The following is a 22,264-nucleotide window of genomic DNA, read 5'->3' on the forward strand; positions in this document are numbered from 1 at the left end:
GGGGAAAGGGTTACTGTGGCCCCCACGATTATGTAAGCACACATGTTTACTACGTGGGACCATTTACAGAGCAGATCATCACGTCCGTCGCTCTGTGTAAGGAGCACAGTGGTAGTCATAATTCTGGCTCCTCTGTGGAGCCTTAAAAGTTTTGTACACATTTACGTGCATTTGCAATTTGCCAAGAAGGAATTAACCGTTTCGTTATCATCCTGTGATGAAAAAATTTCATATTTTTTTCTCGCATGGGTCACGTTTGAGCTACACTTGTGCTACAATTGTGCCAGGCTTGCGTGAGGTTGACTGTATATATCATCCACTCAGTCCTCTCTTTTGTTTAAACGTGAGCCACTTTATGTGTAATAATGGGACAACACAGAACGGGTTGGCGCAAAAGCGGCCAGCGCGCGGGTGAATAGCGCCTGTGTCGAAGAAAACATCATTCAGCCGCCAAGTGGAGACGTGTATTTTGTTAAACCACGTAGGACAAATTGTGCATCCCCCGGCGATATTTCCCCATGACCATTTAGCCCATTTCAGTTTCGTATTTATTACATGCGGAAGTACAGCTGCTAACGCTTCTGCATGGGCTAATAATTCCCCTGGAGAATGTATGTGTGGGAATTTGCACACCGAGGTAGATGTATTACATACCCAGCTGTGTGAAACTGAGACGGAGGTGAAAACAGTGGTGCTATGCGCTCCACCCTGTTATCTATCCCATGAAATGAAATTTCAATTTATGTGATTGACTTCGTATTCGAAGAGTTGCAAAAAATGTTGTTGAAGTGACAGCGCCTGCATAGGTATGCATCCTTCAGTGGATCGAAATGCAGCGCAATGCAGCCCTTTGGAGCGTTTAACAACCCCCAGTGGGTTTAGGACCACCGGACAGATAGCAATCACCCCCATTTGGGCACGCACGAAGGGGAATGAGACAGCCCAAATGTTTTTTTTCCCCCGTTCAAACTGTCGCTTCTTTGGTATACGCTCCGCATTAACAGATGTTATCTTTTAGAAAAAAAAAAACTTTTGTCGAGATGTACCATTTTGGAAGTGCTGCTGTTAAGCGTCCCCCTTTTTAATCAAAACGAAGCAGCGTTTTTTTTTTTTTTTTTTTCCCATTTGGTATGCTCAACCATTGTGCCGTTACTTCAAGGTGCAAATGAAAAGTCAGCCATCCTTCCTGACTTCGTCCTATTTGCATACACGGTAGAGAACAAAGGTCACCACAAGTGAGGTTACCCTTTAACCCTGTGTCAGCAGTGGACGACCTTACCTAGTACCACTACATCAGCTGCGTCGCACGCGTGTGCAAATGCAACGTACCCCCTAAAAACGTTACATGCCTAGTTGCGTAAGGAAGCAGATTGCCTATTTCACCATACTTTAACACGAAATGGACTGAAGACAGAACAACGTTTTGTTTACAAAAATGTTTACAAGTTTAATTAATTTTTTTTTTTTTTTTTTTGTATATTTTTTATGGTACGTTTTTAAAATAGCATTTTGCCTTCTGGGTATGTACATTTCATCAGTAGATGCGATAAAAAGGGAAAAAAAAAAAAAAAAGGCTAAAGTGGCGGAAGGAAAAATATTTCGCCTCTGTGTCTTTAGAGGCGTAAAGTACTCCGCTATTGTACATTTACGCACATATGTAGGTGTGTATGTATATGCCCGCACAGGGACAGCGCGCATAATTCAGCTGCATTGGCGCCACTTAAAGTAAATACGTTGTTAAGTGAAAACCCTCCAACCGTGTAACTCCACCCTCGGTTAATTTATACGCTGCATACTTAATACGACCAAAATCAATTTTAAAAAATAAAAAAAATTAGCTGGACTATTCCACAAGCATGTATACACCTGCGCGTTCGAACAGCGCGCACTGCACATATGCACACCTGTATGTACAACGTAACTGCACATCTTTACATGCAATTAAAAATATACTATACATGTGGCAGGATAGTAGAAGCCTATGGGGCGCACGTGCAGAGGGGCACATGTACTGGCAAAACTAATTCTGGGCATTCACAACGTGTTTTAACAAACAACGGTGAATTCGTGTACTCGCAAAATGGGAAATAAATACAACCATATCTACGGCTCCGGCTGCGCTGTGTGCATATATGCATTGACACCCACACAAAACCATAACATGCAAATTTTAAAGTCATTAAGCGCGGCACTAAAATGACGTAGAACGAACTGCATTTTTCACTTTAATTTCGAAACGCGCTTTGATATAAGCTTCCATACATGCCATGCGAAATTTCGCGTGCCTCGCTTCATCTGCGGTACTACACGTACGTGTAAGTGTGCACATGGACACGTGCAAATGCATATAAATGCGCACGTGCACACCTGCACCTACGCGCGCACCTGCACCTACGCGCGCACCTCTCACTCAAGTATACAAGGAGGGCCAAATGTGTGCCTGCAAAATTTAAGCACTCACATGAAGGTCACATACATGCAGGCGTGTATGCGTAGGTACATGTACATACGGAAAAATACACACACACACACACATACATACACAGTAGGCGCGCTACTACAAAAAATTCATGGTTGAAAACAAATGTGAAGCTGTACAAAAAGGGGCGTGCATTATTGTGATATCTTCGCGTTAAGTGGCCTTTTTTTTTTTTTTTTTTCTTTCGAGCTGTCGAATTTCTTTCTTCCTGCCGCGTGTTCTTCTGTTTCTTTTTATGCAACTTCGCTTGTCCGCGTTTTTCACCTTCGTCCGGTATCCGCATTGGCATGTCCCATCCACCTTGGGAACGACTTTCTTCCCGTGTACAAAGCGTACATATAAATGGGCACGCACGCGCGTGTACGCTGTCCAATATGTTCTGTTGTGCACACGCACAGGGTTGCGAACGTACACAATGGTGCCTACTCACATAAAAGTGGGCCAACGCGGCGAGTGCACAAGCAAAAAAAAGGGGGAACTCCCCTCATATAAATATATCCTTCCTAACATCGGGTGATTATCCCAACCACCTGACGAACGATCACGCATGCGGCGTGGCGTTCATGAAATTTCTTCGATTGTCAGCCGTATTCAGCTTGCTCCTCTGGTTGAGCAATGCCTGTACGTACTGCTCCTCGCCTTTCTTTATGGTGACTTTGAGCTTCTTCTTATGCGCCAAAAATCCGTTCATGTATTTAACAGCATTTATTGCGCTATCTACATTGTCATAGGAAACGAAAGCGAACCCTCTGTTTCTGCCAGTATCCTTTTCCGTGGCAATGTGTGCAGAAATGATATTTCCAAAGGGAGAAAAGGCAGCTAATAAATCATTTTGTATCCACTCATTTGGGATGTGGAAAATGAAAATATTTGCCCCCACAGGACCAGACACTTCATTCATATTTAATGGATTAATAAAATCTTGTTCAAGTTTTCTCGGTTTATGCCATTGGGTCTGTCCTGTTATCTCGTTGTGATAGTATGGTCGTCCATCTTCTTTCGAAAAATATTGTTTCCACGGGGAATGGGCAGCGTTATTTGTGTTTCTCTGGTGAGTGGCATTGTTTTGTAAGTTATAATTCATATGTACAGGGTATCTATTAAAAGAATTGACATGCATATTTTTAAATTGTTGGGATTGCAAAAAGGCATTGTTGTTATTGTTATTACTCTGATTATTGTTGTTACTATTGTTGCTATTGTTGTTATTGGTGTTGTTGTTGTTCAGCGGGTTGAGGAGGGCTCTGTTTAATAGCTGCTTTTCCTGTAGCTGATTTTTCGTCTCTGCAAATCGAACTTCAATTGGCTTCTCCGCATTTTCGATGGCTATTTTTCCATTCAAATTTTGTATTGCAAATATTCCCTGTTCCTTGTACGCGTAATTAACAAAAGCACACCTTTTACTAACCCCGTTGCTATTTTTCATGATGTATACTTCTGTCACGTTTCCATATCTATTGAATAGATTTCTTATTTGCTCTTCCGCTATCTCCTTTGGAAGAGAGCCAACAAATAATTTCGCTTCATTTTCATTCGCGTTATGCATATTCACGCCATATTTTTCCAACTCCCCTATGGCAAATTTGACTATCAATGGCCCTAAGGTTTCACATAGTACTTTTTTGCCGTGTAAATCTTGGATGGCCTTTTGTGCATAATATATTGACTCCATTCGGACGAATACATTAGCTCGATTTACGTTTGGTTTCTTGTCTTTTATGAAAACCACATCTTTGATACTTCCGTATTCTTCAAATATCGTTTTTATATCATTTTCTGTTAAACTTTTTGGAATAGAGCTGACAAAGAGTTTTATGGGGATGGATGGTGCCGGATTGTATGGGTTATTCATTTGGTAGTTGCACTGTTGTTGTTGTTGTTGCTGCTGTTGCTGCTGCTCCGCTATCCTTGTGTCTCCGTAGGTGGCTTCATTCTTCTCGGCGCTAAATGCCTGCGTGCTGTTACTCATAGTATTCATGGTGTTCATGCTGTTCATGTTGTTCAAGCTGCTCATGCTGTTCATGCTATTCATGCTGTTCATGCTATTCATGCTGTTCATGCTGTTTCGACTTTGCCGAGTAAGAAGTGGTGCAATGTCGCGCGCGCAAAATGAGAGGTGTGGCTTTTTCTTTCTCCTTTTATGGATACTTGCTCAAACGCGTGTGCGCTTCGTTTTTTTCCCTTTTTGGGGGGCCTTTTGGCTCGAGGGGGTGTACACATAAAGGGGCGTGCACAGAAAGGGGCGTGCACAGAAAGGGGCGTGCACAGAAGGGGGAGTGCACAGAAGGGAGAGTGCACAGAAGGGAGAGTGCACATAAAGGAGAGTGCACATAAAGGAGAGTGCACGTATGTATGTGAGAAAAAGCGGGAATGCCTGGGTACGTGCGGGTGTATTAAGGCGCGCCTCTGCGCATGCGTGATGGCCGTAGTACGTAACGGTGAGCTGGCACGTATCGCTCGGAGGGGAAATTCCCTTGTGCTCTGTTCTTTTTGCACTTTATCTCATTCCCTCTAAGCTTCGTCAAAGTGTAGCACAGTGTGACGTAACCTGCCTCGCAGCGCTATGGAATACGGCCATATATTTTACAGCCATGTGGTTCACTCCTTATGTTTTTCCGCCTGATGCCTCGCTGTCATTTATTTCATCACACTGGGTCACATTACACCATAAAATGGCTATCTACCTTTTTTCGCTTGGCAGGTGGGGAGTTGCTTCCGTTTTTTGCGCAAGGAAATAAAAGCAAAAGCATAAGTTAACTGAGCGTAATGTAAACGTAGGGGTAAAAGTAACGGTGAGGAAAACGCGTTTGCGTGAGTGGGGGCATGGCGCAGTGGTGAAAACAAAATTTGTGCTTAGCTAATGTGCTGCTAAAATTTTATACTTTCTTTAACAATGCGTCGCATGAGCCTTCAAAATCGTGCATAACTTTCTACAAAAAAATCATTTCCCGGGATATCTTTTTTCCTGCGCTCGTTTGCAATGCGTACAGTACAGCAAGGTACCCCTCGTACGCAGGTTTCACAGGAACGGTTACGCATCGCATCGCATCGCATTCGCTTGCGCATTCGCATGTATGTACGTATGTGCGTACGTACGCATGTACATATGCATAATGCGCATATATATGTGCGATGCACGTAAGCTTGCACGCGCGAAATGTGCCTTGCCTTTATTGCGCACTGTCGAAGTTTGAGCACGGTTTGCGGCCAGCACATTTCGGCTGTGCTGCGCCATTGCGCCTATTCCGCATTGTTGCTATTTTGCTTCGCGTCGCTTAGTTTTCCTTCGTTTTCTTTTCTTTTTTTTTTTTTCTTTTTTTTCATTTCTTTTCTTTTACGTTTCTTACGGCCTCCTGCGTGTTTTTTTTCCCTTTTTTGCACCCTTTTAGTCGGTATTCCCCTTTTTTCTTTCTCTTAAGAAATTATCGCGTTTTACGAATAGGGGCTGGGCTTATCTGCTCATACTCTAGCCCTTTCAGCGCAAGTGAAATTTTATTTTCTCCCCCGAAATTTAAAAATTGTTACCTTAAGGTTGCATTTATATGCATACGCGTGGTGTTTCGTGGGTGAGTGTTGATGGCTGCTTCACGCGGCGTTTTTTCCAGAGCGCCGGTTTATATCTCCTGTTTGGGGTGAAAGCACAGCGATGCGCTAGGACATTCTCACGTATGCATGAACATTTGCATGTACCACCCACGTTCGTACTTGCGCATGATCACATCTATCACGGGGGTAAAAGGTCCACGCTGCCGAATTAACTAATAAAAGCGCATGATCATTTTGGAATAATATTTTTTTCGCAACTTTGCAAAAAAAAAATAACCTTTTATTTTATTTTCTTCCCGGAAAGTTTACATATTATCACAACAGTTGCACAGAATGGTACATGGCGAAATGTGTTAGCGCGTTGAAAAATGTTTACACAGGCATGTATAAATTGCTCTTCATCTATAAGGGATATTCAATTTTTTACGTTTGACAATAAATTAAATTGCGAATTTGTGTAAAGATGCTCAAAGAGGGGAAAGCCTAATTGCTTTCTTCTGCCACACAGTTGTGGTGTTTTAATAATTCTTTCGAATTCTTTGTCTACATAAAAATTGGCATTCAAATAGGGCAAGGGATATTCACACATAAGTAAATATTTTCCCTTTTTTTTTTTCTTACTATTTGAAGGAGCGCTTAAAAGGTTCATATAATCAACCCTGTACATAATAGAAAATAAATTGGGTTATAAAATCCACATTTTCCGTCATGCCACACATATGCGAGCAACAGATTGCACATTTGAAACATTTTCAAAAGGGGAAAAAGTTTATTTAACTTTTTAAAATGACTTAACACGATGTAGCAAAAAAAAAAAAAAAAATGAAAAGTGATAACGGATAATTGGCTGAGCTATACACGAGGGGGGTAAAAAAAAGTAAATTTTTATAACTTCCATGTGTGTTATACATAGAAATGCAAATAGTCGAAGAGGAAAAATTGCACGTCTATGTTAGTAACGCATTCGCGTCACTTAAACGCGTTAATTTGAAAGAAAAAATGAGACTTTTTGTTAACACAGAACGGTTTTCTCATTTTGGAAATCTTGAACAGAACTGTGAAGGGGCATGACGTAATTTTTCCCTTATACGGTCGTAAAGCTGAAAGAAATTATATTTTCCATTCCATTCAGTTGTATGTTTAATAAATGCAGTGTTTTTATTTTTATTTATTTGCACATTTTTAGTGACAAATGGGTTTCCGTTGTGGAAGGGTTTCATTACGCCTGGCATCTGCATGTGCATACAAATTGGCTTAACATTTTAGGATTCCATTTTTCGCTACGAATATTCCCTTCAACCGGGAAGTATTAGCATGGTGGTTTAAAAAATGCTTGCTAAATGGGAGCCTCTCCTTAGCGAGTTCCAAGTATAGCTACTTTATTTGAAAAAGTCAAAATGTATGGTATCGTGTGGCCATGACAAGCTCGTCAGACATGAGGTGTGTGTTAATGCAGTTCATTTGTGTATCCTTCGAACCGTTTTATGCCTTCCCCTTAGGTTGTACGTGTCCCCCAAAAAAAGGTAAAACAACGTTTCTGTTAAAACTATTCTTTAGCATTTCTTACAACTAGCCAAAAATGTGATTCAAAATATGTTGCCCATTACGTAATTAAACTTCGTAAAGTGCCCATTTGGGGAAAAAACACGTTGGTAGGGGAAAGTTGTGCAAATAGCTCCCACATTGCATGGTTTTTCTTCGGCACACACATGTATATATATAAGTGCCATTTATCCACACCTCATAAAAGCTCAAATGGGAGTACAATTGCCAAGACGAAGCTGCTGGCGCATTTTAGCGAAGTGATCCCACTATTTAGCTTTGCAAAAGTACCTTCTATATACAGCACACCACTCCATTGTTTATAGGCAATGAAAAAAAACAGAGTAAAAAAGGTGCACCGTTAAATATTACACAGCAGCAATAGTATGTAGCTTGCCACACAGCACTGCCGAGGTCCCCAGTGCTAGCTTTAAATCGTTTTTTTTTTTCCCCTTACAGTATAGTAGGCCCATCCCAATTTGTGCTAAAATGCAACTTTTGAAGATTCATTTGGGTGTTTTTGCGTTCCACGGATTTGTAGTGAAAGCGCTAAAATGGTACAACTCTGTGTGATGCTTTACTATATGTTCACGTTTGAATAAATGTTTATTTAGATATATATTTTTTTTTTTTTTCTCCTTTGTTCAGGAAAAAGTTGAATAAGTAAAGAAAAAAAAAAAAAAAAAAAAAATAAGCTGATAAAGCGTACCAATTTAGCTGTATTTTCTTGGGAGTACTTTTGAGGGAGCATTTTACATACCCACAAAATAGTACCATCTTGGCGAACGCCGGAAGACTATGTAGCCACGCCTATGGAAGCTGAGGGGAAACTTCGCTAAAGTGAGAGAATGTTTGTAGGCAAAAAGTTTGGTGCTCGTAAAAGTATGCAAAGTACTATGTGGTGAAAGGGGAAGCGGCTGTAGAAGGGCTTGACAAGCGTTGCTTCCTTATTCTGATGTGTGTGCAAAAGGGCAAAAAAAAAATATATAAATTTGTTTTTTCTTCCAAAATTACAACGTTGTGCCAGATTTCCGCTGTTGAGATGGTCTTTTCTTTGCCGTAACGTTTGGTCATTCCGTCCAATTTAAATAAACCCATATGGGGCTCTACTTTTTTCTGCCAATTTTTACGAACAAATATAATTTAAATGAAAACTAATCAGAAATGTTTCTTCTTCCTTCTGAACAAAAGGCATTATAACCCCCCAAGCAAGAGGAAATGGAGTAAGCAAAACGATAAATACAAAACGAGGAGGCCCCTGGCGGAGAATTCGAATGTGCACAAAATTAATATTAAGGGGGAATACTGGAAGCAGAAACATGTGAATAAACAATTTGTTGTGGAAAATGGGAACCAAGATATGATAAATGAAAAGACAAGTTTAAATTTTTTTGGCTATCCAAATATATCACTGCATAGCAAATTGGGGGGCAGCTTATATATTGAACAAATGGACGAAATAACTCTATGTGTAATTATGAATAAATGCATAAAAGAAAACATTTTGGAAAGTTTCATTTGGAAGAATCTGCTAAACAGGTGCACAAAAATTGCGCACAAAGTGAATGGAAATGTGTTAAGCTATATATTTAAATACGCCTCGCAGGCAATTTTTTATAACCACTATTTTTTTCTGACCATGCTTGGGAATATCTCTACCAATTTGTACTCCCTAAATATAAAAAATTGTGCAAATATACTCTATGCAATGAATAATAATAACAGTTATTATAATGAAGAGGTATACAAAAAGGTGGTCGAACACAGTTCCCTTCTTATCTTGAACAGAAACGACATCGATGTTAATAGTGTGTTAAGTTTGATCAGCTCCTTTTACACCTTTAATAGGAGTGCCATAAACGGGTACAACTCCGACGACGGAAACTGCTTAAACATTAGGAAAAATGTGAACAACGCGTATTTACTGTTCGATAGCATTGCGAAAACGTTTAATAGGTACGATCTCGATTTGAGTGAAATTGACTCTGTGTGCTCGGCTCTTCTTGTTTATTGCCAGCTAGATAGGGTCAACTTGTTCTTCCAGGAGAGGAACAGAAATGTGATAGACAAATTAGTAAGCTACCTGAACGACAATATTGAAAAGTTAAATATAAAGCACATATCCATTTTATGCTTTGCGGATTGTATTTTTACCAAGGGAAAGTTTTTAAAGTGGAATTATATCTTTGCAAAAATTGAAAAGGAGTGTTACGTGCTGGATAATAACTACCTGAGCATTTTGTTCTACGCACTGAAGGACAAACTGGTGCAGCGGAAGAGGATTTACAAAATTATTTACAACCATATTTTGAATGATGTAAGTAATACTTCATTGGAAAATATATCCCTGGTGACATACCCCTTTTTGAAATATGGTATCTTGGAAGAAGCGCACAGTAGGTGGGGACGCAACGGCAGTAAGAACCTTCCGCAAAAGGGGAACGAGAAGAAGAATGTCTACGACAAAGGGGAAGAAGTAGCCACCTGTGCAGAGAAGGGTGCTCAAAATTTGGAAGTAAATTTAAGCCATTCTTTTCACCTATTTAACGATTTCCTGTACGGCAAGGTGAAATACAATATAACTAACTTTAGCCTATTTCAAGTGTACTTAATTTTTAAAGGGTTGTACGAATCCAAGTTTACAAATGATAAAGTAGAGCAGTTAAAAAAAGAGATCACGAAACGGATATGTAGAGACGTGCATGCCATGCCGGCGTATTTATTAACGTACTGTATGAAAATTGTTACGGACAACATCTTACGGGATAGCGAATTAATAACTTCGTTGAAGAACGTCAGTTTGGTGTACCTGCATATCTATAAGAAGATTTACCTGGGCGACAGGGACTATACGATCAACGAAGGTCCCACGCTGATAGAGGATTACTACAGTAGTGTGCGGGACGATGAAGACCCGTCCAAGAGCGACATAACCTTTCTGTACAATGAGAAAAAAAAGGAAGTGAATTATTTATCTGAAAAGTATGTACTAGATTTGAATTTATTCAATCCCCAATTTAAGTACCTACGTGAAAAGTTTGGAATCGCAAGGGAACAAATTGAAAAGACGCTTACACATTCGCAGAACTTTTTTTTTAATTATTATTTGAAGGAAAAGCAGCTAGCCAATTTTTTTTACTTTTCCATCATCTTAGAGGAGAATGAAGCGCCAGCGTACTTTAACGAAGTTAAGGAAGTTGTGCAGAATCGAATAGCACGCGGAGAGTTGAAGTTCAGCCCAACCAGTATTCTGCAAATATTAAGATCGATGGACCATCTGCACATGGTTCAGAAGGACAATGTCTTTTTTAGCACCATCTTGCGGCAGCTCTGCGATGAGATATACTCTCTGGACCTTTCTACCTTTTTGCAGTTCCTGTCGATATTTCATAAGAACAGAATTTCTCACTACTACTTTTTGAGGAAGGCCCGGTACATAGTCAGCATGAACAGGTAACCAGAAGATGGCGGGCGTGGGCGCATCAACGCGTGTGTATACATGTGTACAATATAAGTGAACACCGTGCAGGACGCTGCCCAACAGCTTGTTGCAATGAACAATGGGCGAAATAATTAATTGATATATTTTTTTTTTACGCAGGTATGAATTTAGTAGGAATTCGCTGTTGAACGTTAGGAGCATGATTTTCGAATTAAGCAAGTTGCTGTAACAAAAAAATAAGAAAATCGAAGTAAGAAATGGGAATAAATCAAAATATAGGGACAAAATGTAGGGGAAAAATGTAGGGGAAAAATATAGGGGAAAAATATAGGGGAAAAATGAGGGAAGCAAAATAAGGGAAGAAAAATGAAATAAAGTGCCACTACCGTTATCATTAATAATTGTGGCAAAGAAATGTACGCACATAGGTACGAATAGATAAACGAAAGCATAAACGAATAAATGCACGAATCGGCGAACGACGAAATTGACGAATGAAATTTTTTGCAGGGGAGATGCATTAACCCGGTGATGACGTGTACTAAATTTTGGAGAATTTTAATATAATACAAAATGGGGGTGGGGTGGGCGAAAACGGTTTAGGCGTTTTTTTTAATTTTTTTTCCCAAATGGGTATGTATATGTATTCCAAAAAGGTGAATTCATAGCACCGCGGCTTTTGTTATTCTTATTATGTACCTCTTTTCCCGCTTGATGTGCACCCTTTTGACAGTAGACGTTGATACGCCTTTTGCGTAAATCTCCGTTGCGTTGCTTCAATTTTCCTTTTTTTTTTTTAAGTAACATTTTGGGACTACTCACAGGTGAAGCGGCTGTTCTGGCGCTATCCACTCAGTGTTCTCACTGCATATTGCCTATTTTGTAACTCCCCACCGGAGTGCTCTTCTTTTTGTTTCCACTTTTTTTTTTTTTAACCACAATTAATCCTTAGCGTAGACGTTTTTCTCGAAACCCTTGAAAACAACCTTAACACTCTCATTGTCAATTTCATATTGTTCCTCTCCGTCCTCATCTTCATATTTGCTGAGGTTAAATACAACAACACTAGAATTTCTCATTTTGTGATTTCTTGCCTTGTGTGGTGGTTTTAAGAAGCTTCTAAAGAAACTTAAAAACCATAAACTGTGACCAAAAATGATAAAGATATTGTTTGGATCACCAAAAATATACGAGAGGGTATCCTGGAATCTACTTTTGTGTGTTTTTTGGGCCATTTTAACTTTCTGTTTAATCAAAGCATCAACATCATCACTGACGTAATTCTTAGTCGTGGGGGTAACATACTTATGGTAGAAATTGAACAAAGTAATTGAATCTGCATTTCTACTAAGTTCCTGTAGTGATTTCAGCACATACACATTTTCGCTAGATGTTTTGAATCGATCCTCCAGAGCAATGAAACAACTTGTAATGGCTCTTCTTAAATCTGAACACAACACAACACTTTTATATTTCGTGTTATTAAGTACATCGATATGTTCTTTTATACTCATACTAAGCATATCTTCTGATTTGTATTGGTCATCAAGCAATTCGGATGCTAAACTACCTCTACTTCCGAATTCATCTATGCCGTCCATGCTTTCATCATCATCGCCTGCGTTAACTGCTTCATTAAGTGAACTGCTAACACTATTTATACTTAGTAAACTACCCAAATCATCACTTTTCATACTGGCGCTACTGGTGGTACGTCGGAGATTATTTTCAATGGCCATACGTCTTAAGTTCGGTGTTTTTTTCTTCGAAATTTCTAGGGCATTGCTTCCGCTACTTCCTTGTTTGGTGTCTACTGTGCTAGAGGTGCTTGGTGTTTCATCTCCTGATGTCGATATTTCATTGGTAGAACCGACGGATGCTCTTGTGCGAGATCTTCCGAGTGCGGTACCTTTATTCGCAGCATTATCAGCTTGTGGAATTTCGTTATCTTCAGGTTCGACAACTTCGGGTTCGGAGACTGTTGGTTGGGTGCCTTTTGCTTCGACAGTTTTTTGTCCCCCTGCTTTGGCTACGTTAACTTTTGCTTGGTCACTTTTTGCTGCGCCAACTTTGGGTTCTTGTACTTTGGGTGCAGTCGCCTGGGTTGTAGTTTCTGCTTTAGTTGTAGACACTTTTGGTGTGGTTACTTTGGGTGTGGTTACTTTGGGTGGAGTCTCCTTGGTTGTAGCATCTGCTTTAGTTGTAGTCACCTTTGCTGTGGTTGCGCTGGGTGGAGTCGTCTTGGTTGTGGTATCTCCTTTAGTTGTAGTCACCTTTGCTGTGGTTGCGCTGGTTGGAGTCGTCTTGGTTGTAGTACCTGCTTTAGTTGTAGGCACCTTTGCTTCACCCGCTTTGGGTGGAGTCGTCTTGGTTGTAGTATCTGTTTTAGTTGTAGTCACTTTTGCTGTGGCTGCGCTGGATGTAGTAGTCACTTTTGCTGTGGCTGCGCTGGATGTAGTAGTCACTTTTGCTGTGGTTGTGCTGGATGGAGTAGTCACTTTTGCTGTGGTTGTGCTGGATGGAGTAGTCACTTTTGCTGGACTCGATTGAGCTGCAGATGCAAGTGAGGCCTTGCTGGGGGTGCCGGCTTTAGCAGGTATCGCTTTGGGGGACGGTTCCGTGACCTTTTTCGCTTTCGCAGGACTTGGTGTTTCCAGCTTAACTGGGATATCTTTCTCTTTGGATTCATCATCATAATCACTTTCATCATCATCATCATCTTCGAATTCCTTTATATCGATGTCTTCATCCTCATCGCCAAAAATATTTTCCTCTTTAAACTCTGTAGATTTCAATTCGCCCGCTATGGTTTTGTGTTTTTTGTCTTTTTTACTTTCATTGTGCTGTTTATCATCTTTTTTCTTTTCGCTTTTGGATTTTTCTTGCGCGTTTTTTTGTTCTTTTTGTTTTTCATTTTTACCTTTTTGTTCCTGGGTTTGTTTCACATTAGCCGGCATTGCCATTTGTCCTACTGGCATGAAGGGACCTCTTGGCCTTTGAGCCAGGTTCATGGTTGATCCTACCATTGGGACCATTGGGACCATTGGCATGAAGGGACGCATACCTGGCGCTAGATTCATGAAAGGAGTCATCGGTTGTGGCATGCCCATTCTTACAACACCTGGCATCATGGCTAGATTCGGCATAGAGCCTGGTACTGGGACTAGATTCGGCATAGAGCCTGGCATTGGGACTAGATTCGGCATAGATCCTGGTATTGGGACTAGATTCGGCATAGAGCCCGGTATTGGAGCTAGATTGGGGGCGGTGTTGTTCAATTTGGTTAGATTTGGGTTTGAATCAGATTTTTTGCCTTTACCTTTGTCGTTGCCGGCGTTTGTTTTGGCTAGATTTGTCATAGAACCGGGCATAGGGACTAGATTTGGCATAGAACCGGGCATAGGGACTAGATTTGGCATAGAACCGGGCATAGGGACTAGATTTGGCATAGAACCGGGAATAGGGACTAGATTTGGCATAGAACCGCGCACTGGGACTAGATTTGGCATGGAACCGGGGATAGGGACTAGATTTGGCATAGAACCTGGTATTGGGGCTAGGTTTGGCATAGAACCGCGCACTGGGATTAGATTCGGCATAGAGCCTGGTATTGGGGCTCTCCATCGTGGGCCAATCATACCAGGCACCATACCTGGCATTCTGGGTCCTTTTCCACCTGCCCAAGCAGCCATATTGGCTTGAGAACCAAATGCTTGTGGCAATTTGGCTGCAGAACCTGACATGCTTGATTTGGAAGAACTAAATGGATCATTCTCGTCATCATCTGATGAGTCTTCATCATCTTCTTCATCGGATGAGACATAATCATCATCTCCTGCAATTTTACGAGCCACGAACTTAGCTCCTTTGTATAGTAAACCATCGAAGTATCCATCACAAATATCTTTAAAGTGTTCTTCTAACTCGGTTAGCTCACCATCTCCATCACAAATTGTTACATAACCCTTATCTTCATCAGTAGTATTATAATAAAAATCATCACAAATACTGACGTAGTTTTTTTCTTCCGGGGTAACAGCGTCAAACTCTCCATCACATAACTTAGCATAGAAGGCCTCCATCTCCTTGGTTGCTTTATCTATGTACTCTAACTGCATCATTTCATTGCCTCCACAAAAATCTTTTTTTTCTGTATCATCTATGCTGTCCTTTAAAAATTTGGATAATTCGACGGATTCTTGTATACCAGTTTTACTCAATGGAGAATCAATTAAACTAGACTTTTTAGTAAATAATTTCGTAAAAGAACATGAGAAAAATGTTAAAAAAATTCTTGATTGTTATCTTTCTGTTAAACACACTGTTCCATATTGATTCACTATGTCTAATAAAATAAACCGTTTTCGTTTGGAGATTTTTTTTTACGCGTTCTCCTCCCAAGGAAGCATAACTTCCAAATTCATCCCCTCCATCTCCTTGTTCTAATCTTTTTCTCTTTTTCTTGTCATTTTTTTCTAGCTGAATGTGTTTGTACTTGTTAAACAGTAGGAGTCTCTTAAAGCAATAAATGATCAACTTAATTTTGATCAGGGAGCCAAGCACAGACAGACCCATTTTGACGGCACGTAAAGGAGTAAAAAAAAAAAAGGGGGGGAGGGGAACGAGGGTTGTCAATTCGGTACTTCTTTCTTTAAATTAACGTTATTTTCTTCAATCTATTCTTTGCTCAGGTGTTTTCACTGCGTAATATTTTCTGTGCTTAATTATTTTTCCTATTATACCTTTTTTTTTGGTTGTTGTTCTTCTGTACTTGCTACATATGCACATGTTCGCATGTGGCATTGAAAGGGAACGGTACCGCTGCACTGGTGCGCTCTGCCGTCTTCGCCACTGCACGGTGTGTAATACTCGCTTGGAACGGGGATGGGGATAGCTTATTCGAATTCAAATGAACTGCACAAATAAATCCATACGTATACGCTTCGTCAAAGTGCTAGCTTCAAAATCATCATATATATACGTGTTTTCTACGCGTTCGTGAGGCTTCGAAATATTCAGGCGCTCCGATGCGTCACTCTGAGGCGTCTCTCCGATGTGCCAAATCCCCAATGGCATATTATTCCCAGCGGAAAAGGAGCCCTTGCCGAGGGAGCAACAATACATACACCACGAGTTTTTTCTCCTGGTACTGTTTGCCCCTTCCGTTCAGAGAAGAAAAACTTGTTGAAAAGAAATTTCGCGCAACGATTCCCACGATTATGCGCCTTTATACGGACAGCGCAGGGGAAGGGCTAAAGTAGCGCAATAAATGATAAATACATATAAGCACGCATACGGGGGTCGGAAAAAGGGTCAGAGGCGTTCCTAGAACCCCTCCGCGCCCCTCTCAGGAATTTGTACTCTGTGTTTTCGCGTAAGCACATGGATATCTCTCCGTATGTACGCCCTTCGACAAATAATGACTCATTCACTCGTGAGAGCAGTTCATGCGCTCTTGAAAGCGAATTGTACGAAAGAAAATTAAAAAAAATGAAACTGCGTGAACATGCAAAGGAGAATAAATGGGAGATGTAAAACTGCTGGAAGATAAGGGAAGTCAATTAATCAGTTAATCAGTTAATCAAAAATTTTGTACTTCAAGATGAGCACTTCAAAATATATAAGTCAAATTGAATTAATCAAAATTGATTAACCTGAACTGATTAACCTGAACTGATTAACCTGAACTGATTAACCTGAACTGATTAACCTGAACTGATTAACCAAAACTGATTAACCTGAACTGATTAACCAAAACTGATTAACCAAAACTTATTAACCAAAACGGATTAACCAAAACAGATTAACCAAAACGGATTAACCAGAACTGATTAACCAGAACTGATTAACACATTTCAGTTATGTTCGATTAAATCCACCCCAAGTTGGTACCCATCAAACTTCGTTTAGTCCAATATTCTTATTTTCTTATCATATAATTGAAAAAATATAAAATCTAAAAAAAAAAAAATTAACATTAACACGAATTCATAACTCATATAAATTCGTATGAAGGATATATATCAAAAAGGAACAAGAAGTTTTTTTTTTTTGCATGTTCACATTAAAATAAAAAAGAGAAAAAAAAAAAAAAAAAAAAAAGATCATTATGAATGAATGCGCGCATATGGTATTAGATATGAGATAGTAAAAAATAGAATCCTGGAAGAAGAAAAAAGAGCAAAAAAAAAAAAAAAAATACAAAATATTAAAGATGAAATGCGAAAATATATATGAGAAAGGGGAAGCAAAAATAAATAAATGCGCATGGCATGATATATATTATTATAAATCAAGAATGCATACGAAAACGTATTTTTTCTAGAGCATACGCAATGGTAGAAAAAATATGCAATAATAAATGAGAAATAAATAATAGGGTTTAGAAAAAGATACAAAAATTTAGAAAAAAAAAAATTCAAAAAAGGTTAGCAAAAAAATACAAATGTTTGGCAAAAAAAAGAAAAACGTTTTCGAAAAAAATAAGCATTTCGATAAAGTAAAAAAAAAGGGGAGTAAAATTATTAAAATGAGATAAAACAAAACAAACGAAGTGGGAAAAGATGAATTTTGCTTTTATTTATGTTAGAGTGGTATCAAAAAGCTGGAAGTAATACTTGCGCCGCGCTTATGCGCATTCGCGCAATTTGCGCAGGACGGCAAAAATTGTCAAGCAAAAAAATTCCGAGAAAAAAGCCGCAATATTCGTGCGCAATGGCTGATGAGAAGAACTAGGCATAAATCTGAATTCGTACAAATTATGCATACGCAGGTATAACGAAAAAAATTGTAAAAAATTACGTCCAGTTGCATGCGCATTGTTTCGCAATGTTTCGCATCGTTTTGCGTCGTTTCGTATCGTATCGCATCAATATGTATTTTTTTTTCTTCGACCCGATTTTCTATCGTTACGCTTGCCTTCGGGCATTATTCTTTACAACCCCTTTTGTCCTCATTAATTTTATCCGCTCACGTGGGTAAAATAACTGCCTTGTTCATGGTTTTTCTTGGTCTTTCCCAACGGCGTTCGTTCGTTCTTTCGATCGCGCAGTTGACTTTTGTTAACTTTTGTCAATTTTTGTCAACTTTTGTCAATTTTTGTCAACTTTTGTCAATTTTTGTCAACTTTTGTCAATTTTTGTCAACATTCGCCAATTTTTGTCAATTTTTGTCAACTTTTGTCAATTTTTCTCAACATTCGCCAATTTTTGTTAACTTTTGTCAACTTCTGGCACAGTCGCTTTGCTGAATAAAATTTCCCTGGGTTGGTCATTACGTTCGACGGCAAGCAGCAAGAGGCGCCGCCGTTTTGTTCAGTCTCTTCCCGGACATTGGTAGCTTAGCTCAAGGGTAAAACATCTTTTTGTTGCTTCTCCCGTTTGACTTGGCAACCGCAGGAGCGCCTAGTCAACCTCGTTGTGCTCCTTCTCGAGAAATCCCTTATAGAGCACGCGTACGCTGTTCTTCTCAATTTCGTAATTGACTTTGTTATCCTGGTAATACTTAATCATATTAAAAACAACGACCCCCGAGTTCTGTATTTTGTGCGTTTTAGCCTTGTGAGGCTGCTTCAGGAAGTAATTGAAAAAAAGGCGGAACCACAGGCTGTGGCCAAATATGATAAATATATTCATGTCATTATTAAAAATGTACGAGAGGGTATCAAAAAATTTGTTACTTACAAAATTTCTTTTAATTCGTATATTTTTTTTGCAAATTTTTTCTACATCTTTGTGCACAAATTTTTCAATATCTGTGCTGATATATTTATTGTCGTGAAAATCGAAAAGCGAAACGCAGTCAGGATTTCTGCTGATTTCTTGTAGTGAATTTAGTACTTGGATTTGTTCGTTATTTTTATTTATCCTGTTGTACAGGGCTATAAAGCAGCTTGATATTGCCCTTCTTAAATCTGAGCACAAAATGGCACTTGGATACTTTACACTGTGGTTAAGGATGTCAATATGATCCTTGAGACTTTGGTTTATGATTTCCCTATGGTTGTACTTTTCGTGGTAATTGTTCCTGTTCACTTGGAGGTCATTTTGATGGTCCTGCTGGTTATTAAGATGATTATTATCCACGTGGGTGTCACTTGGGTGCATCATCGATTCGTGATTAGTAAATGCATCTCCATCTTGGAATGTGCTTCTGTTTGTGTTTGCGTTTGCGTTTGCGTCTGCATCTTGACCACCCCTTCTCTTCCTTAGAATTTGCCCCGTATTATTTCCTGTCCTTCCATCTCCTGCATGTACATAATCGACGACAAGGCCCTCTTCTCCAATGTTCTTATTTTCATAGTTCGCACTGCCGTTATTGTTCTGGTTTGGAGAGGCATTGTCATTAGAGTCCTCCTCCTTCCCATCATCACCATTTGTGTTGTCCCCCATTTGCTCATTCATGTCTGCCATTTCGATGTCTTCATTTTCGTCAACCTGCGTCTGCTCGTCCTCCCTATCCAATGGGCTTATCGGAACTACGCAAAGTTTATCTCCATTTTTCGTTGCACTTTTTTCTTGCTGCAAAAAGTTTGATAATTCAATGGACTGAATAATTCCTGTGTTACTGAGAGGGGAATCTACAATCACCGTTTTTTTACTAAAGAAGAAGAAAATTTCGTGGAAGAGGACTAGGAACAAATTTAAAAGCGTTTTTGTTGTGAGTCTTCTGTTAAAAACGTTATTCCACACGGATTCGCTATGCCTTATGAAGTAAATTGTCTTCACTTGAACATTTTGCCTTTTGTTGTAATCTCCTTCGTTGTCCGCATCGACATAATGGTTGTCCGCATCGACGTAATGGTTGTCCGCACCTACAATTTGCTCATCTTGGCTGCCTGTTGGGATGTATCTGTTTTTGCTAAAAAAGAGAAATCTTGCCACGCAGTGAAGGATCAGATTCACTTTTATTAAGAAATTATTTATCGACGTTACGATTATGTCCCTCAAAATTTGAACGTGCAAAAAAAACTCCACAAGATTCTTGTTGTTATTTACACCTTTTCTGTGCTTCAATTTTCGCGAGTTAAATGTATGAATGTATTCATACACAATGTTTGTGATAAAAAGTGTCAGCAGGAAGAAAGCGGCGATAAAGAGACTCTTCATTTCGACGTTTGCGGCTTTTTATATGTGGGTTTTATTCGATGAATCATTGGGCGGGTGCGCGCAGTGGGTACGTACATATGGATATGCACACAGGGATATGCACACAGGGATATGCACATAGGGATATGCACATATGGGTACGAACATACGGGTATGTTTGTCCCTCCTCCTGGGCGTCCCCAAATGGTTGCGTGAGCTGGGAATCACAGTAACATTTACTACATGTGCGCTGGGGGCATGTCGTGGTTACACATGAAGGCAAGAATTTGCAAAAATAAGCATTGATGCGGTATATATAACATTCTGCACACTTGGCGCGATCAGTTTTCACAGCGCAATTGCATCGCGAAGGGGTACATGTTACATGCCCTTTCCTCTGGGTGTTTTCTCCTTCTTTTTTTTTTAATTTTTTTCACTGTTTGCTTATCGGCATGGAAGTATTTTTACTATTCTCTTCTATCATGTTGAGATTTTAATTTTTTTTCAAAACAAACGTATCGAAGGGGTGTAAACTGTTATATGTAAATATATACAAGTACAGGTCGCATTTCAAATTGGCAATACAATGCAAAACAAACACTTAAACGATGCGCAGAATAATTAAGGTAACATTTTACGTGACAAGGATAAAAAATTGGGAAGAAAATTCAACAAGGATTAGTAGAAATAAAAAAAAAAGAAAAAAAAGAAAGAAAAACCCTGAAGTTATTGCGAGAGAAGGAGCAACAAAAATGGTAGAATTTTTAGCGCAGCAGGAAGAGTAGAAAGTTCGACCATATTTAAAAAATAAATATTTGCCCAAGCACTAAGCCCAAGTGGAAGAAAAAATGGAAGTGCCCCCGCACCGGCAGTGGGAGAAGAAAATCCCCGTGAAAAATTATCCCTACACATGTGAGAAAAAATGCGAACAGTATTACAATACAAGCGTTTTACATATTTGTATAAGCGTAGGAAAAAAAAAATGGCGGTAAAATGCCTTTGAAAAGTCCGAGAAAAAAATTCTTTTTTTTTTTTTATTTCTCTCGCGAAGTCAGCTTGAACGAGCGTAACCACAAATTGTCAATACCATTGACGCTGCCATTGACATTGCTGTCGCGATTTAGCTGTCATTCGCAGAAGCAGTCCCTTAAGGAGAAGTAAAATACGTAAAACAAAGATAGCCTGTGCGTAGTGGATAGCACACAGGTGTTCGCTGTATGAATGTAATTCCTTTGATAAGTCCCCCCATGGAGAGGGCGCTGCCTTCCTGCGCGTTACTCACCACCAACACCGGAGTTCATTTAGTGGCAGGAGTTTGCAAAACAAAAGAGGGATAAACTTTGTTGCATTTTAATTTAAGAGAAAAAAAAATTGTTCAGTTTGTTTTCCTTCGAAAAAAACGAAATAAAGTTGCTATAACCAATTTTTGACAATACCGCTAGTGCGTTTAGCACTGCCATTATTTGAAATATTCCAAATAAAAAAAAAAAAAAAACATCATTCAGTGCATATGCCAACGTACCTTTTTGTGAGATCACTGCGAGAACGTGTTTCAGACGTGTACGAAATACACATGACGCGTCCAAGACGTAAAAAAGAACAGAAAAAGAAAAAATGAAATAAAAAATAGAGTTCAATTTGGAATAGGACACAAATAGGGACGCACCGAAAAATTGAAAAAACAAACAAAATGTGATAATGATAAATTTTGCACATTTTCATTATCACGTTGAACTTAAAAAAAAGGTGGTGGTGGTTCTTCCTTTTCGCACAGTTGCCGTTAATTCGGGTTTTTTTTTTACAATTTTAAGGCTATTTAAAGGTTATTTTTCTACTTTTTTCGCCTTTTTTTTTTTCCCCTTTCTTTTTGCCTTTTTTTCCCATTTCATCGTTGCACATTGCGCCTCATGCAACACGTGTTTCTTATTTTGTAGTGGCCCAGGCTTTTGGCGTTTTTTCATCGTTCGCGTTTTACACATTCGCGCGGCGCGATTTTGTTTTATTTTTTCATTTTATTACATTTTTTACGTCACTACGTTTTTTTTACCTTTTTTCTTACCTGTTGGCGCTTTCAAGGGTCGCCGTCCGGTTAAGTCTTCCCCGTTGCGGTGCATTTCCACCTCCTGATGTTGGGAGCGCACATGGATGGTGAAAGCATGTGCTTATTTC

At 39.4% G+C, this 22,264-nt stretch overlaps 4 protein-coding genes across 4 annotated transcripts; 1 reads left to right on the top strand and 3 right to left on the bottom strand.

Moving 5' to 3' along the window:
• Positions 1–3,020: 3,020 nt before the first annotated feature.
• Positions 3,021–4,548, bottom strand: PCYB_134690 (RNA binding protein; the record flags this gene model as incomplete). The annotated part of the gene is made up of 1 exon (XM_004224494.1): positions 3,021–4,548. A coding segment is annotated over one exon (1,527 nt), but the record flags the coding sequence as incomplete, so codon positions are not given.
• A 4,166-nt stretch (positions 4,549–8,714) lies between these two features.
• PCYB_134700 (hypothetical protein) lies at positions 8,715–11,238 on the top strand (the record flags this gene model as incomplete). The annotated part of the gene is made up of 2 exons (XM_004224495.1): positions 8,715–11,020; positions 11,169–11,238. 2 exons carry the CDS (start codon positions 8,715–8,717, stop codon positions 11,236–11,238), a joined length of 2,376 nt encoding a protein of 791 aa, XP_004224543.1.
• A 712-nt stretch (positions 11,239–11,950) lies between these two features.
• PCYB_134710 (hypothetical protein) lies at positions 11,951–15,584 on the bottom strand (the record flags this gene model as incomplete). Its single annotated transcript, XM_004224496.1, has 2 exons — positions 11,951–15,250; positions 15,396–15,584. The coding sequence occupies 2 exons, from the start codon at positions 15,582–15,584 to the stop codon at positions 11,951–11,953; spliced, it is 3,489 nt and encodes a 1,162-aa protein (XP_004224544.1).
• Positions 15,585–18,412: 2,828 nt separating this feature from the next.
• PCYB_134720 (hypothetical protein) lies at positions 18,413–20,116 on the bottom strand (the record flags this gene model as incomplete). Its single annotated transcript, XM_004224497.1, has 2 exons — positions 18,413–19,566; positions 19,609–20,116. The coding sequence occupies 2 exons, from the start codon at positions 20,114–20,116 to the stop codon at positions 18,413–18,415; spliced, it is 1,662 nt and encodes a 553-aa protein (XP_004224545.1).
• Between the last annotated feature and the right edge of the window lie 2,148 nt (positions 20,117–22,264).

This window comes from Plasmodium cynomolgi, chromosome 13, assembly GCF_000321355.1.
Source record: "Plasmodium cynomolgi strain B DNA, chromosome 13, whole genome shotgun sequence".
NCBI classification, from domain to species: domain Eukaryota; phylum Apicomplexa; class Aconoidasida; order Haemosporida; family Plasmodiidae; genus Plasmodium; species Plasmodium cynomolgi.